At 37.4% G+C, this 14,655-nt stretch overlaps 1 protein-coding gene across 1 annotated transcript in view; it reads right to left on the bottom strand.

Annotated features, from left to right (window-relative positions):
- Nucleotides 1-2,299: 2,299 nt before the first annotated feature.
- mthfd1l (methylenetetrahydrofolate dehydrogenase (NADP+ dependent) 1 like) overlaps nt 2,300-14,655 on the bottom strand; it is a 34,640-nt gene continuing 22,284 nt past the window's right edge. Inside the window, exons 21-27 of the mRNA XM_024291540.2 lie at nt 13,033-13,172; nt 12,829-12,870; nt 9,521-9,624; nt 9,272-9,449; nt 8,047-8,154; nt 6,129-6,281; nt 2,300-2,885 (exon numbers count right to left, since the gene is read on the bottom strand). Coding sequence (XP_024147308.1) covers nt 2,796-2,885; nt 6,129-6,281; nt 8,047-8,154; nt 9,272-9,449; nt 9,521-9,624; nt 12,829-12,870; nt 13,033-13,172 — 815 coding nt within the window. The 3' untranslated portion in view covers nt 2,300-2,795. The remainder of the gene's footprint in view (nt 2,886-6,128; nt 6,282-8,046; nt 8,155-9,271; nt 9,450-9,520; nt 9,625-12,828; nt 12,871-13,032; nt 13,173-14,655) is intronic.

Here is a 14,655-nt window from a genome sequence, read left to right as displayed (position 1 = left end):
ACGTCCTACAAAGTTTGCAGAAATGCTGCTTCTGTCCGACGGTTGAGAATGGATGAAAAAAGGTGAATGAACGAGAGTTTCTGCTGCACAGCTTGTGTCGCCGGCTCAAATCTAAGCAGCAATGTGACAAGTAGAAACCTGCTGGCACGTGACATCTGCAGGAGAGCAGACGAGAACGGCTGTTTTTATGAGAATTCCAAACATAAGTGAATAAATCTGATGAGATGAGTTCAGATTGAGAACTAAAACACCTTTTCTTTAAATGCAACAAGAAAATAGTGGGAAAGGGGTTTTCAGAGAGGCAAGCAGGGGTGTCAAACTCAATCCCACAAGGGGCCAAAATTCAAAACACACTTTAGGTCGTGGGTTGAACAGGATAAACATTTATTAAAGACTCTAAAACTATATTTTTAAAACTTAAAAACCAGAACTTTTTAACAAAATTATGAACTAAATTTATAGCATAAACTGTGATAATGCTAATGTGAATGCTAGCTGAAAACTTTGAAGTTGATAATTGAAATCACTGAAGCTAATGGCTGAAAACTTTGAAGTTGATACCTGAAATCACTGAAGCTAATGGTTGAAAACTCTGAAGTTGATAGCTGAAATCCCTGAAGCTAATGGTTGAAAACTCTGAAGTTGATAGCTGAAATCGCTAAAGCTAATGGCTGAAAACTCTGAAGTTGATAGCTGAAATCGCTAAAGCTAATGGCAGAAAACTTTGAAGTTGATAGCTGAAATCACTGAGGCTAATGGCAGAAAACTTTGAAGTTGATAGCTGAAATCACTGAAGCTAGTGGCTGAAAACTCTGAAGTTGATAGCTGAAATCGCTAAAGCTAATGGCTGAAAACTCTGAAGTTGATAGCTGAAATCACTGAGGCTAATGGCTGAAAACTCTGAAGTTGATAGCTGAAATCACTGAAGCTAATGGCTGAAAATGTTGAAGCTGATGGTTAGCTAAAAATATTAGCTAAATGCCAAATTGGCCTAAAAAACAAAAAAAATCTTAGGTTAGTCAAAACAGGTAGCATATAGCTGAAAAAATAGCTAAACCTCAAAATTAGCCTAAAAAACTGAAAAATATCCTGAATTATCCAAAATAGCTATCATTTAGCTGAAATATTAGCTAAACTTCTTGTGTCAGGAAGGGCATCCGACGTAAAAACTCTGCCAAATCACTGATGCGAAACAGTAGGTGCTGTTACGCTGTGGCGACCCCGAAAGGGATAAGCCGAAAGTGAAAGAAGAAGATTAGCTAAACTCCAAAATAGACAAAACAAAATGGAAAAAAGCCTAAAACAGCTAGCATGTAGCTGAAATATGCCCATTTTTAAAACATTAAAACTGTATTTTTTTTACATAATTATGAATAATAAAAAAGAAGGAATATTATTCCAGAATAAATTAACTTAAAACATTAGATAACTTTCAACATCTTACTCTTAATAAAAATATATTTTGTCAAATTGAACATGCGCTCAAGATAACATCGGGCCATTATTAACAACAGATTAAAATGATCTGGAGGATTGGATATAATTGCCCTGAGGGCCGGATCCGGCCCCCGGGCCTTAACTTTGACACATATGGCTTACAGTAATGAGGTGGATGCAAACAGAGTAACACTTAAACTGAACTAGTAACTATTATAAGTTTGGTGGTAATATGGAGGATTTAGGAATATATGATGAAAAATGATATATTTAAAGCTTTTTTTTTAGTTGGTTGATCAGAAAAAGCACATTTTAATAAAAATGATCAGAACTTAGATGACAAATGGATCTGTCCTTGGTACTGATATTAGCCCTTTTAATTAAATGTCTTCCATGACGATCAGGAACTTTTAACAAGGTGGTTTTTCCCCTCTGTTGTGAGGCAACAACAAATTACAACCTTCACCTCCAGCCCGTCTTCAGATCTGTCATCAGGCCACAACAACAGCTCCAGAGTCTCGCAGGCAGACTGACGTTGGATGTAAAAACTGACAGCATTCCTGCAGTTTTAAGGCGCCTTATCGCGACCGTTAAAACGCGCAATAACAGAGTTTAGTAGCTGCGGAATGCCAGACAAAACGTGCGCGCACACGCTCGCCGGCTCCGTGTCGCAAACATCCCATAATGACAGATGAAGGACCCCGAGGTGCTGCTCCGGGGCAAAAAGCGGCCACTTTCAGGCATCCATCCAAGAACAACTGAGCAAGGCAGCACTCGGGGCACGAAGTATGAATTATGTTAAGACCTTAAATCCTGACACGAGTCGAGGATTATTGGGAAAAAAGAAGCAGTTCCTGCAAGATGACAGCTTGACAACGTAAAAAGTTTATTTAGAAGGCACTTTTAAGACGTCCGTCTTCAGTTTGACAGAAAAAAAGGATTGACTCGTATGTTAAGAAACAAATCAAAGCAAATAATGTTTAAATTGTTAAAAAAAAAAATGTTGTGTACACACATTAAAATAAACTTTGAGTAAAAACTAAATAGTTTGAAATGTAGTGAAGTTCAAAGTTTTAACACAAGAGGTAACAAACATACTGACTTTCAGTGCATAAATCAATACTTGAGGTAGTAAATATGCACATTTTGTAGTAAAAATACTTTGGTTGTGAAATATTTTTAAGTTAGAAAGTTCAAAAGAAGAGTAACTAACTAATATATTTACCTGAAAAACACAGCTACATGTGGACTATTTGGTGAAAGATTTTCACTAACTCAAGTTGGATTATCTCTAAAGAAATCAAGATTCACAGCAGATTAAGCAGGAAGTAGAATTAACAGAAGCACAGTGAGCACGCTCAGAAGAGTCCGATGATCTCCTCTGTGATCGGGTCGATGTCGATGTCATAGAAACAGGGCCGGGTGGGCAGGCCGGGCATCGTGCTCATCTGAGGAAAACAAAACATCAGTGGTGAGGAATGATCCATTATATAAATTAAACATTATGTATTCACAGAATAAATTAGTCTAAAAATATGACAATTTTTAGAAGTTTTTCACCTTAAAACCTGTGAAAATTAACATTCAAAGTCAGTTTCTAGGCAAATATTATTTTTTACAAATAAAACATGTTTTTCTTATGATGTGTAAAACTTTTGATTAGTAATGAGGCTGGTTTGGTGAAGGGGGTGGGGCTAACCACCTATGAAAGAGGACCTCTTTTCAAAATGGACGCCTCCTATTTGTTGTATGGCTTTGATGGTTGCTTTCCTGCCTACTTTTCCCTCCTCGTGTATGAACATTTTGCTTAAAGAACAACATAAAAGGAAGAAATGTCGACTCTTTCTGTGGTTTGTTCGTTTGACATGTGGTGTCAGAAGTGGGATTTGAACCATTTCTGGGTGTTTTTTATTTAAATCATTATGAATCAGGAGCAGATGAGAAACATTTTCTTGGGAAAACCTTGTACCCAATAAGCTCCCTGCACCACTCCATTCTGAGTAGGGCTGGCACGATTAGTCGACTAATCGACTATTAAAATAGTCGATTAGTTGTTACTTTATTTTATATGGAGTCAGAGTGTACTAAAGTTGAAAGTTATAATGGCATTCTTCTAGCTTTTTGGACTATTTTGGGATTTATAAAGATTTTTTAGGTTGTTTTAGCTAATAGTTTAGCTACATGCTAGCTATTTTGGCTAATTTAGGATTTTTTTGGAGTTTAGCTAATATTTCAGCTGCATGCTAGCTGTTTTGGCTAATTTAGGATTTTTTTTGGAGTTTAGCTAATATTTCTGCTGCATGCTAGCTGTTTTGGCTAATTTAGGATTTTTTTGGAGTTTAGCTAATATTTCAGCTGCATGCTAGCTGTTTTGGCTAATTTAGGATTTTTTTGGAGTTTAGCTAATATTTCTGCTGCATGCTAGCTGTTTTGGCTAATTTAGGATTTTTTTTGGAGTTTAGCTAATATTTCAGCTGCATGCTAGCTGTTTTGGCTAATTTAAGCTTTTTTCAGTTTTTTAGGCTAATTTGGAGTTAGGCTATTTAAGCTACATTCTAGGTATTCTGGCTTATTTAGGCTTTTTTCAGTTTCTTAGGCTAATATTTTAGCTAGCTATCAGCTTTTAAGCTATCAATTTCAGCATCTTCTGCTATCAGCACTAGCATCTTCAGCGCTATATATGCTATATATCTAGGTTTTAGTTAGTTTAAAGTTAATGATGGTTAAGATGAGATTTTTACATCCAGTTTGCGCATGACCCTGATTAGTCGACTAATCGGAAAAAATAATCGGCGATTAGTCGACTATTAAAATATTTGTTTGTGGCAGCAGTAATTGTGATGCATTCACTCGTGGACAAATAGATCCATGAACGTCTTCGTCTGAACTGGCATTTGGCTCAAAACTGTACGGCTGGATAGCTTTAATCCGACTCGCCATTTTTGTTGCACCGGTAATGTTATCTTGGGATTGTGAGGGGCTGTAAGCTAGTGGGAGACATAGATATGATGGGATGTGAAAAACTGCCTTTTTCACAGACCACAAGATAACTGGAGTGTAATTTAAATAAGTTTTAATATTTTTTTCCCCACAGTTGTTTCAAAAATATTGTTACAAGTTTTTTCAAATAAAAAAATCTCAATTTTACCCCAAATTAGGTGCGTAAGATCTATTTTAATAGTGTTTCCAGTGGTCTTTTTACTCTAATAATGCCATTTTTAGCTAAAATTAAAAAAGAAACAGTGTAATTTAACAATTTTAAACCTAATTATCTTAATTTATATCAGTCATAATGAGAAAAATGTTAAACACACAAAAAATCTATTTTTTATTGGAAAATCCGTGTTAAACCGTAAACCAAATCTTGTGTTCCCGACATAAAAGATGGCACGAGACGCCTTCAACACTTCTCCAGCCGGACCATCTGAACTGCAGTGAGTCGTAAATCATTCTGCTCATTAGACAGGCAGGGACATTCTTCGAATAACTCCCTTCTTCTGACCCGGGGACGCTTTTATAGGCCCATTAGTGGAAATGAGACAAGAGGAAGTGAGCAGCCAGCTTCCTGGCCGAGGAAGAGCGGGATGCTTGCAGGGCCCGAACAAACGGAAGTCAACTGGCAACTGGAAGAAAACGCCAGCTTCCCACAACAACTGTGAAACACGATTAAATCAAACCGAGAAATCCAGTTTAATATTTTCACATTACCGCTAATAATTTCAATCTATTTTCCACAATTCAATCCGTGACTTTGCAGCATCACCTTTGTTTGGCAAGAAATCATAACGAGATAAAAAAAAAGCTATTTTTCCTGAACTCCTAAAGATAAAAACTGTCACCATAACCTCTCCAACAAAAGACGTGCTTGTCCTGTCGGGCCGCCTCTCAGACCAGACAAGTTGGCACTTGCAAAATCCTAAAATTGGAAACTCCATTCGGACAAATGCCTCCCCTCATTACGCTCAGACACAAAGTGCTTTTGTGGGTAAAACCTTGAAGAAGAAAACACAGATAACTCACTGTCATTTGTGGAGAAGAGTTTGTCAACAAGCTGTAAAGCTGTGTATATTTAAACAAAAATGAATGCAGATCATAGAAAATATTCTTTTATTTTTGTTGGACTCCTCCCTCACATATCTGACCCTTCCTGGCTCAAGTAAAATCTAAAAAAATGTCACATTTGATTCAGCTATTCCTACAAGAAATACCTTTCCTGACTGAGGCCCGAGATCAGAAACCAACATGGAAATGAGGCTGAGCTTTGGAGAGATTCTAACCGCCGATAAGCCCGTCAGACGGCGGAGTTCAAAGAAAGACGGAGACTCCCTTTTGGGTTAGAAGTCAGAGTTCAAGGGTTGTTACTGTGCCAGCGGATCCATAAGCCACGACAGATCAAAGGCGGGTTTTGGGAGCGGGGACAGATGCCAGAAGAAGAAATGACCAGAGTTTGACACCTCCACCCACAACCTTCAAAACCCGGACCCTCGGGGCACGCTGGTGAAACAGCGGGAGGCAAAACACGAAGGAAGCCGCTCTCTTCCTGCCCGGCTCCGGCGTGCCCGCTCCGCTCAGGGAAAAAAGGGGGCAAATCTTAAAAAACGGGGTCGATTCGTGGGAAGAATGAACAGGTCCGAGTCAGAATCCTTTGATTATCCCTGAAATACAAGCTGCAGTTGGGGATTCTCACGTACCGTTCCGACAAGCGGGTAGATGAATCCAGCCCCGATACTGGCCCGGATATCTCTGATCGGCAACACGAATCCAGTCGGCGCCCCCTTTTTGTCAGGCAGGTGAGACAGGGACAGGTGGGTTTTGGCCATGCAGATGGGCAGTGAACCATAGCCCTGGAGGAGAGGAGAGGGAGACGAGAGTGTACAGTAGGGCTGCCATGATTAGTCGATTAGTCGTGACCATATCGGCCAGTAAAATAATCGACGACTAATTTAATAGTCGTTTTTTGTTCTTTATCCCAAAACTGTGTGAGCATCTGCTATCATCTTTGAGACACAGACTGTAGTGCTAATCCGAGTCGGTGGTGATGTCACAGGAAGTCTTAGTACCATAATAACACGGCAAAAGTAAAAGATCCAATACAATATCTGCAAGGCATTATGGTGATGCACGAGTACCTGAAGAGGAAGCACATTAGGACTGAGTATGATAACGCTTTATTGTTGGGTTTGTTCTTCAGATTGTTTTATTTCCGTGTAAAGCACTTTGTGTTATATTCTATATGAAAAGGGCTATATCAAATAAGTTTGATTGATTGATTGAATCATTGTCTAGGTAAGCTAAGCTAACATTAGCACAAACATTAGCTGAATGTTTTCTGTGCATCCTGCAACCGCATCTGAGTGAAATGTCTCTGCTGAAGGGAACATCTGCTCTAAAAAGAGATAAAGTCTAACTATCCTGTCAGTTTTTATGAGTTACAGAAAATGTTGGGTGTTATTGTAAATATGCTAATGTGGCTAATGTGAAGCAGGATCGAACTGTTTTCTTTTTTTTTACATGTTACTAACGAAGTTGGGAATTTGCATACTCACAGTAACATTCGTGTTAACAGTATCAGTCTGTTTTGTTACGTGTTTCTAACAGGTTGGTTATTATTGTACATATGCTAACAAGGCTAACGTGTAGCGGTGTCGGTCTATGTTTTTTCTACTTGATACTATCAAGGTTGGGAGTTAGCGTAGTCACAGTAACCTGTGTTTTAGCGGTATCAGTCTGTTTTTTTACATGTTGCTAACAGAGTTGGGCATTATTGTACATAGGCTAACACAGCTTAAGTGTAGTGGTGTCGAACTTTTTTATTTTTATTTTTTAACGTGTTACAAACAAGGTTGGGAGTTAGCGTAGTCACAGTAACGTTTGTTTTAGCAGTATCAGTCTGTTTTTTTACGTGTTGCTAACAGGGTTGGGTATTTTTGGACATATGCTAACACGGCTAACGTGTAGCGGTGTAGGTCTGTGTTTTTGCTACGTTATACTATCAAGGCTGGGAGTTAGCGTAGTCACAGTGACGTTTGTTTTATCGGCATCAGTCAGTTTTTTTTTAATTAATTGCAAACAAGGTTACGAATTACAGGTATTATTTGTGAATATGCTAATGTGGCTAACGCGTAGCGTGTTAGAAACAAGTTTGAGATACTGTGAATACAATTATTAATTATTAAAAATATTAAAAGAATGTAATTCTTTTTTCTTGCTTAAAGCACTTTATAGTTCAGTGCACCCTTGTATATGACACAGGTTAAAAAATAGAGCATTTATTGATGGATCTATTTTCCCAATAGTGCGTAAAATACGTTAATTCTTGTTTAATGCCAGAAACAAGTGAAGGTAAGGAGCGATTCATTAAAGGTTTAATAAACTATCATCCTAATTGTTTCTAATTTTAGTTAGCATATAGTTAAAACACTTCAAGTTTAAAGCTAATGATGTTTAAGATGTGAGTTTTACATCCAGTTCACGCTTGACCTGATTAGTCGACTGATCGGGACAAAAAATTAAAATCACAGATTAGTCGACTATTAAAATAATCGTTTGTGGCAGCCCTAATGTACAGCATGACTTTTTTCTGTGTCATGGCGATCATCCGGCTCTCACCTGCTGATTGTAGTAATCTATCTTCCTCTGAACTTCCGGGGTCACCTCGACGTCGTCCGCTCCGTACACTTTCTGGGCGATTGTTCGGATCTTTTCCACTAGCGGCATCTGAAAAGGCGAATCCACAAAATGTTAAATTCAAAGGAAGTTACTTTAAGCCAGTAAATCTCTTTGTTTTTTCCTTTTAAAACAGTAAATATAAAAAAATATCCTTTATTTAAAATGTGCAGAACAGGATCAGGAGGTAGCACAGGTATGATGGAGACATTGAAGCTTTTTCCTCTTCTAAGCCTCTGATGTTGGTGTTTTGGATCTAATCGGTCGTCATTGAGCCTTCAGGACAGGCCGACCTTAACCGACTAAAAACTGAACAGCTCTAAAATCAGTCTATTTTTAAAAGGAAATTTTAATTACCAGAAAAAAGAGGGTTAAAAAAATCTGCAGAACCTAGAAAAACATTGAAAACAACTGATATTATTTTTAGTGAGACCCAGAGAGAAACCTTAACTCCTCTTTCTAATTCATTTAGAATTCACTATTCATCCTTTGTATATTTTATACATTTACAGGTGATTTGGAGTTCTCGGATGTGCCAAAATGTCAAACAGAAATGCAAAGAGAGACCTTGAGTTTCTGCCCGTTTATGGATTTTATAGGAATAACATAAATCTGTATATTTCTTATATACCTTTTAGTTAAAGTATTTGGTTTTTTACAAGATTATTCTATTGTTTATTTTTAATTAAAAAAAATACTCCTTTTTTCTAATTAATGAACAAAAATAATGTTAAAAATGGTGTTAAATGTTTAAATTAATGATATATTTTTTTAATTTTAGTCAACTCATTAATTTATTTATTTGTTTATTTAAGTTTCTGCGCTTTTATTAGGCCAACCTTTAATCATCATTTACAAAAAAAAATAAAAATGAATTCTTCAAGTCTCAAGTCAGTAAATCAAAAGTTAAAGATTAGATTTTAAATTTTCAAAATTTTAGTTACTTACAATACAGAAAAAAAACCATATGAACATTTTCCGATGGAAAGTTTGGCACCTCTTAACTCACGCTAACCCAAACAGGCTGGTGGGCTTTTTATTTTACTTTAACACAACGCTGTTGCAAACAGAAAACCGTATTCTCACTGAACAGCTCGGTGACACTATCAGCAACCATCAGTAAAAACACCCAAACGTGTAGATCAATCCCAACAAAGCCTCTACCCACCTCTGTGTTGTACAGGAACTGGAAGTTTGTGGGCTGGCGAGCTGCTTCTTTCACCGCCCGTGCCAGCTCCAGAGAGCCACGCCCACCCTGAGACCAGTGCAGACACGACACGGCGTCGGATGCGCCGCACTCTTTCGCTATCTGGCAGACCAGATCAATCTCCGCTGGAGTGTCGGTCCTGGGATCAGGAAAGAAAAACATAAACACTCGAGGTTTATCAGCACCAACGATACACAGAACTAAGCATACCTGAAGGCATTGAGCGCCACGACGACAGGTACTCCAAACAGCTTTGCAATATGGATCTGCTTCCTAAGGTTGCTATGGCAACCTCCTGCAACCAGACTCAGGTTCTAGATAAGCAAGGATAACTCCAGTTAATTTAGACAAAACAACTGAAACACATTCATGACTTTCACACGTGTTTTGCATTTCTCTCACAAACGAAACATTTACTCGAATCGTAACACATATCAAATAAAATAAAATAAAAAAGTCTCTACTATGGAGAGAAATAAGTATCCCCCACATTTATGCATGCATAATTATTGACTTGTGCATTACGTTGGATTTGTGCGTGCGTAATTCTTGATTTGTGTGTAATTTTGGATTGTTGCGTGCGCAAATCCCAATTAGTGAGTAACTTTGGACTTGTGCGTGCGTAATTCCCGATCTGTGTGTAACTTTAGATTTGTGCGTGCGTAATTCTTGATTTACGTGTAACTTTTGATTTGTGCGTGCGTAATTCTTGATTTGAGCGTAACTTTGGATTTGTACGTGCGTAATTCTTGATTTGTGTGTAACTTTAGATTTGTGCGTGCGTAATTCTTGATTTGAGCGTAATTCTTGATTTGTGCGTAACTTCGGATTTGTGCGTGCGTAGTTCTTGATTTACGTGTAACTTTTGATTTGTGCGTGCGTAATTCTTGATTTGAGCGTAATTCTTGATTTACGTGTAACTTTTGATTTGTGCGTGCGTAATTCTTGATTTGAGCGCAACTTTGGATTTGTACGTGCGTAATTCTTGATTTGAGTGCAACTTTGGATTTGTGCGTGCGTAATTCTTGATTTACGTGTAACTTTTGATTTGTGCGTGCGTAATTCTTGATTTACGTGTAACTTTTGATTTGTGCGTGCGTAATTCTTGATTTGAGCGCAACTTTGGATTTGTGCGTGCGTAATTCTTGATTTGTAAATCACAATTTACATTATGTGCATAAGTATAGAAATTACAAAATTCAAAAAAATACAAATATAGTTTACACACGCACCAATTAAAATTACAACAGCTTGAAACTAATTAGACATGCAAATCTTAAAAAAAAAAAATCACGCTTTAATTATTTGTTACGCACACACAAAACCACATTTGTGCACAAATCTGATGTGAGACTATTTTACCTCTCAGATTCGTACGTGAGTGATGCGTTTAAATACTACTAGAATGCTGAGTAAGAGTTTTCTTATCAGCCGCTTTGATCTTAGATCTATCTTAAACAGATGTGTCCAATAATTAATATAAAAAAGTCTAAACAAGGATTTTAAGAACATTTATCCCTTTAAAAATATAAATGTTTCCCTGAACTGATCTTCCTCTCTGCAGCCCCGCCCCTGACAGCGCCCCCAACACGGGCTCTGTCCCAAGAGCTGGTCACAGTCACAGGGATAGCAGGCGGAGTTACAGATCAAGAATACGCACACACAAATCCTAAATTACGCACAAATCAGGAATACGCACACATAAATCGGGGTGATACTTATTTCTCTCCGTACTCTACTGATAAATTGAGATTTTAATGTTTATTTCACCCACTAAGTTCTTAAGTCTTCAAGAAAGAATCGTATACGTCATGCACATGTATGCAGAGAACCAGCCACTCAAAAACACATTAAAAGCATATTGTGAAACGAATGCGCGTTTGACCACAGAAATCCAATCTGGCACCATGTGTGCAGCCACAGGCTCCAACCGTTTCCCAGCTTGGCTTTCCCAGCCCTTCTGGTTCTTATTACAGGCCTCACAATCAACTTAATGCTTCATTATTTACTCAGCTGAATCCCCTTTAGAGTCCACGTTTTCTGAACAGGTATGCACAACTCGAAGCTCGCCCCCAACCGGCTGGAGCTCATAAACCCCCACACACCAACGTTTTGGTTTGCTAATTGAATAACTGCGTAAACGTATTTTCTAAGAGGCTGCTAGACAGATCGTAAATCTGCAAAAAAAAGTACATGATGGGGATGTTTGCTGTGTACGAATACCAAAGTAATTAAGTGGAAAAAACTACAAAACAGAGTCATGTTGTTGAGTTCAAACAGATTTAATATTGTTAGGTACTTCCTGAACTTTTCACCTAATGTCATCAACCCTGCAACACATTTACATGGCTTTATTAGCCTCTTGAATTTCTCCAAATTGGTGTGTATAACACCTATTTGGAGGGATGTAACGATTCAGTCAAGCCACGACTCGATTCACAGTTTTAAAGTCACGATTTCGATTTTTCTTTTAGATATTTTGTTTCTCAACACAATGAAATATAGGTCATTTAAGGCCAAGTATGTTTTCTTTTTGTCTGTTTTTCTACTAACAAAAAGTATACAAATAAACAATTATACATAATGCTAAAAAATATCATAAATCCTTTCATACTCATGAACGCTCCGCTCAGCACAGCCAATCAGAGACGCACACACAGCTAGCCTGCATTAAGAAATGTTATCAGCTCTGCATTTCTAAATTTAGGCCCAGGCTGAGACAAACAGATTTTTTAATTGTCTGTACTGATGAACATGTTGACGAGTTTAAATCTTTTTTTTACCGATTCATGAAGAATCATTACCTCTTTAGCTGCTAGCGTTCTTAGCTCCTGTTTTTTTTTTTTACAGAACACACAGCAGATATTGCTTAGTAGTACATAGACATGAACAAATGTTCAAAAAACTTGTTCAGCAGACATAGACAATGGACCAAAGATATAGACAGTGGGTGAAAAAAACATATTTTTGGCCCAAATGGAACCCCGTACAGCCTCAGACAGACCTTCAGTGGTCCCAAGATAAATTAAGGTTGTGTCCGAATTCCCCCTCTAATCACTATATAGTGTGTTTGCCATTTTCTAGTGCTGTCCAAATCTACTAATTCCAAAATCGAGTGCACTAGAAATTTCACATAAGTCATTGCGAAAAACTAGCGTCCACCGATGCTCACTAGATTAGCGAAAATGGACCACAATGCATTATGGTCAAACAATTTCTAACAAAACAAAATTTGTTTAAATTTAATATTTGAATAAACCATCCACATTTTCACCATCAGAACACAGTGGAGTCATAAATAAACGTTGTGAAATGTTCAGATTTATTCGATTTTCACGTCAAGAAATCGGTGACATCATATCTAATGTTTAGAGAAATGAAAGAAAAGTACTTAGCATCGTGTCCGAATTACCTTTAAAATCCAGCACACTATATATTCCGGCACTTTACAGTTTTTTTGTAGTTATAGGAGAATTTGGACACAACTTGAGTTTGAGAACCCTGGTTTAGACTCTTACCTCATCTATGTACTCTCTGGGAAGAGGTGCACCTGCTGAGACCTGCAAAAAAGTAGATATTTTGCCAAAAAAAAAAAAAAAAAAGAAAGTTCATTTTCTAATCAACAACTCAATAAAGAAAGAGTAATTTTGAGATACTTTAACAAAATAAAGTGGAGAATATCACAAGAAAAAGGGTTAAACTTTAAAACTGAGTCCACCTACATTAGGACCTCCACCGTGCATCTTGAGGGCCCGAACGGTCGCAACCAAAACCACCACGTTCGGCTTCAACCCCGAAGCTCGACACTTAATGTTGAAGAATTTCTCCATCCCGATGTCGGCCCCAAAACCTGCTTCAGTCACTGAGAGAAAACACGGAACAAGAGGGGCTTTGAAACTACAGCAGAAGAACTTAAAATATTAAAACCCGCCGATTCTTTAGAACGTCTGACCCGACTGTGAACCTGACATCTGTTTACATTCAGGCTAAACACCATGTTTGACCAAATTTTACCCCAGACCCTACAAAAGCTCAAATGGTTTTTTGGATTAAGGGGTGTCAGATTTCTGTCTGTGTTGTAATATCGCAGTGAGTAATGGGAATGATTAGAGAACAAGACAGAGGGACTCCGACGTAGATCCAGCACACAGGCTTCTTGAAAAGCCTCCAAACAAAGCACGCAGTCAGCCAGGGAGGACGGCTTTGTTAAGATGTGGTTTCCTGTTACTTGTGATTTTGGAGCATTTGTTCGCACACAAAACTACAATGTTTACAAGAGCCTTGTCTGATTTAACGGTCAACTTTAGCGAGGTTTATCCCATTTATCTCAAAAGGAATTTTTCCATGTGTAGCCTTTTTGGGGAAGATTTTCAGCCAAAAACTATCAACTGTGAGCGTTAGAGTCCGGAACTGTAAATGTCAACAGGTTCAAGACGAACTCTGTGAACTCCTTGTGGCGCCGAGCAACACCTGTCACTGTAAGAAAACGTTTAAACACCTCACGCCTATGAAAATCTTGTTTTTGGCATCTTTAATTTTCTCATAATGGAGGACATTTATAAAGAAAATTAAGCTTAAAATTGCATTTATGAGTATTTCTTTAGTCAAATAGTAAAGTTAGGTTGGGTTGTGAGGGGCGGTAAGCCAGCTGTGGAGCGTGTAAACAAAGGGATGATGTTGGCGGGACAATTTCCGATAAACTTCTGTGAAAACTATGACCTTAAAAGTAAGAAAAGTTTTTGGATTTTGCCAAAAAAAAAGCTAAAATAATTGTTAAAAGACCACTGGCAACGCTTTACCAATCGATCAAAAGATGATCGGAGCGAGATTTAAACAAAAATAAAACATAATTTGAAAGATAAATCCAGACATTTAGTGCTTTTGAAGGTAAAAGAACAACAATATATGTATGTTTACGTGACATAATTTTTTTTAACTACAGAAACGGAACAGAAATATTCCCCTTTACACATTTTAGAGCATTTACTTAAAAAAAAAAGGCAGGCGTTGATGATATTTTGACTGATATTCAGACCACTGTTGAGTGAGTCTTCATAAAATGTATTCAGATCTCATTTTGTTGAGGTTAAAACAAACAAAAACATGTATGTATACACATACATTTATATATATATACAGTATATATATATATATATATGTATTATATATATAAATACATAATATATACTTTGTATTTATGTATAGTATGTATATATATATATGTATATATATGTATACATGATATACATATATACATATATATATATATATATGGGCTATGAATGAAAATAATGAAAAAATGACTAAATAAAGGTAGTGTCACATAGGAGAGGTTGTGCTAATTA

This window comes from Oryzias melastigma, linkage group LG24, assembly GCF_002922805.2.
Source record: "Oryzias melastigma strain HK-1 linkage group LG24, ASM292280v2, whole genome shotgun sequence".
NCBI lineage: Eukaryota > Metazoa > Chordata > Actinopteri > Beloniformes > Adrianichthyidae > Oryzias > Oryzias melastigma.
The sequence above is the reverse complement of the archived record's forward strand: the minus strand, read 5'-3'. Positions and strand labels throughout refer to the sequence as shown.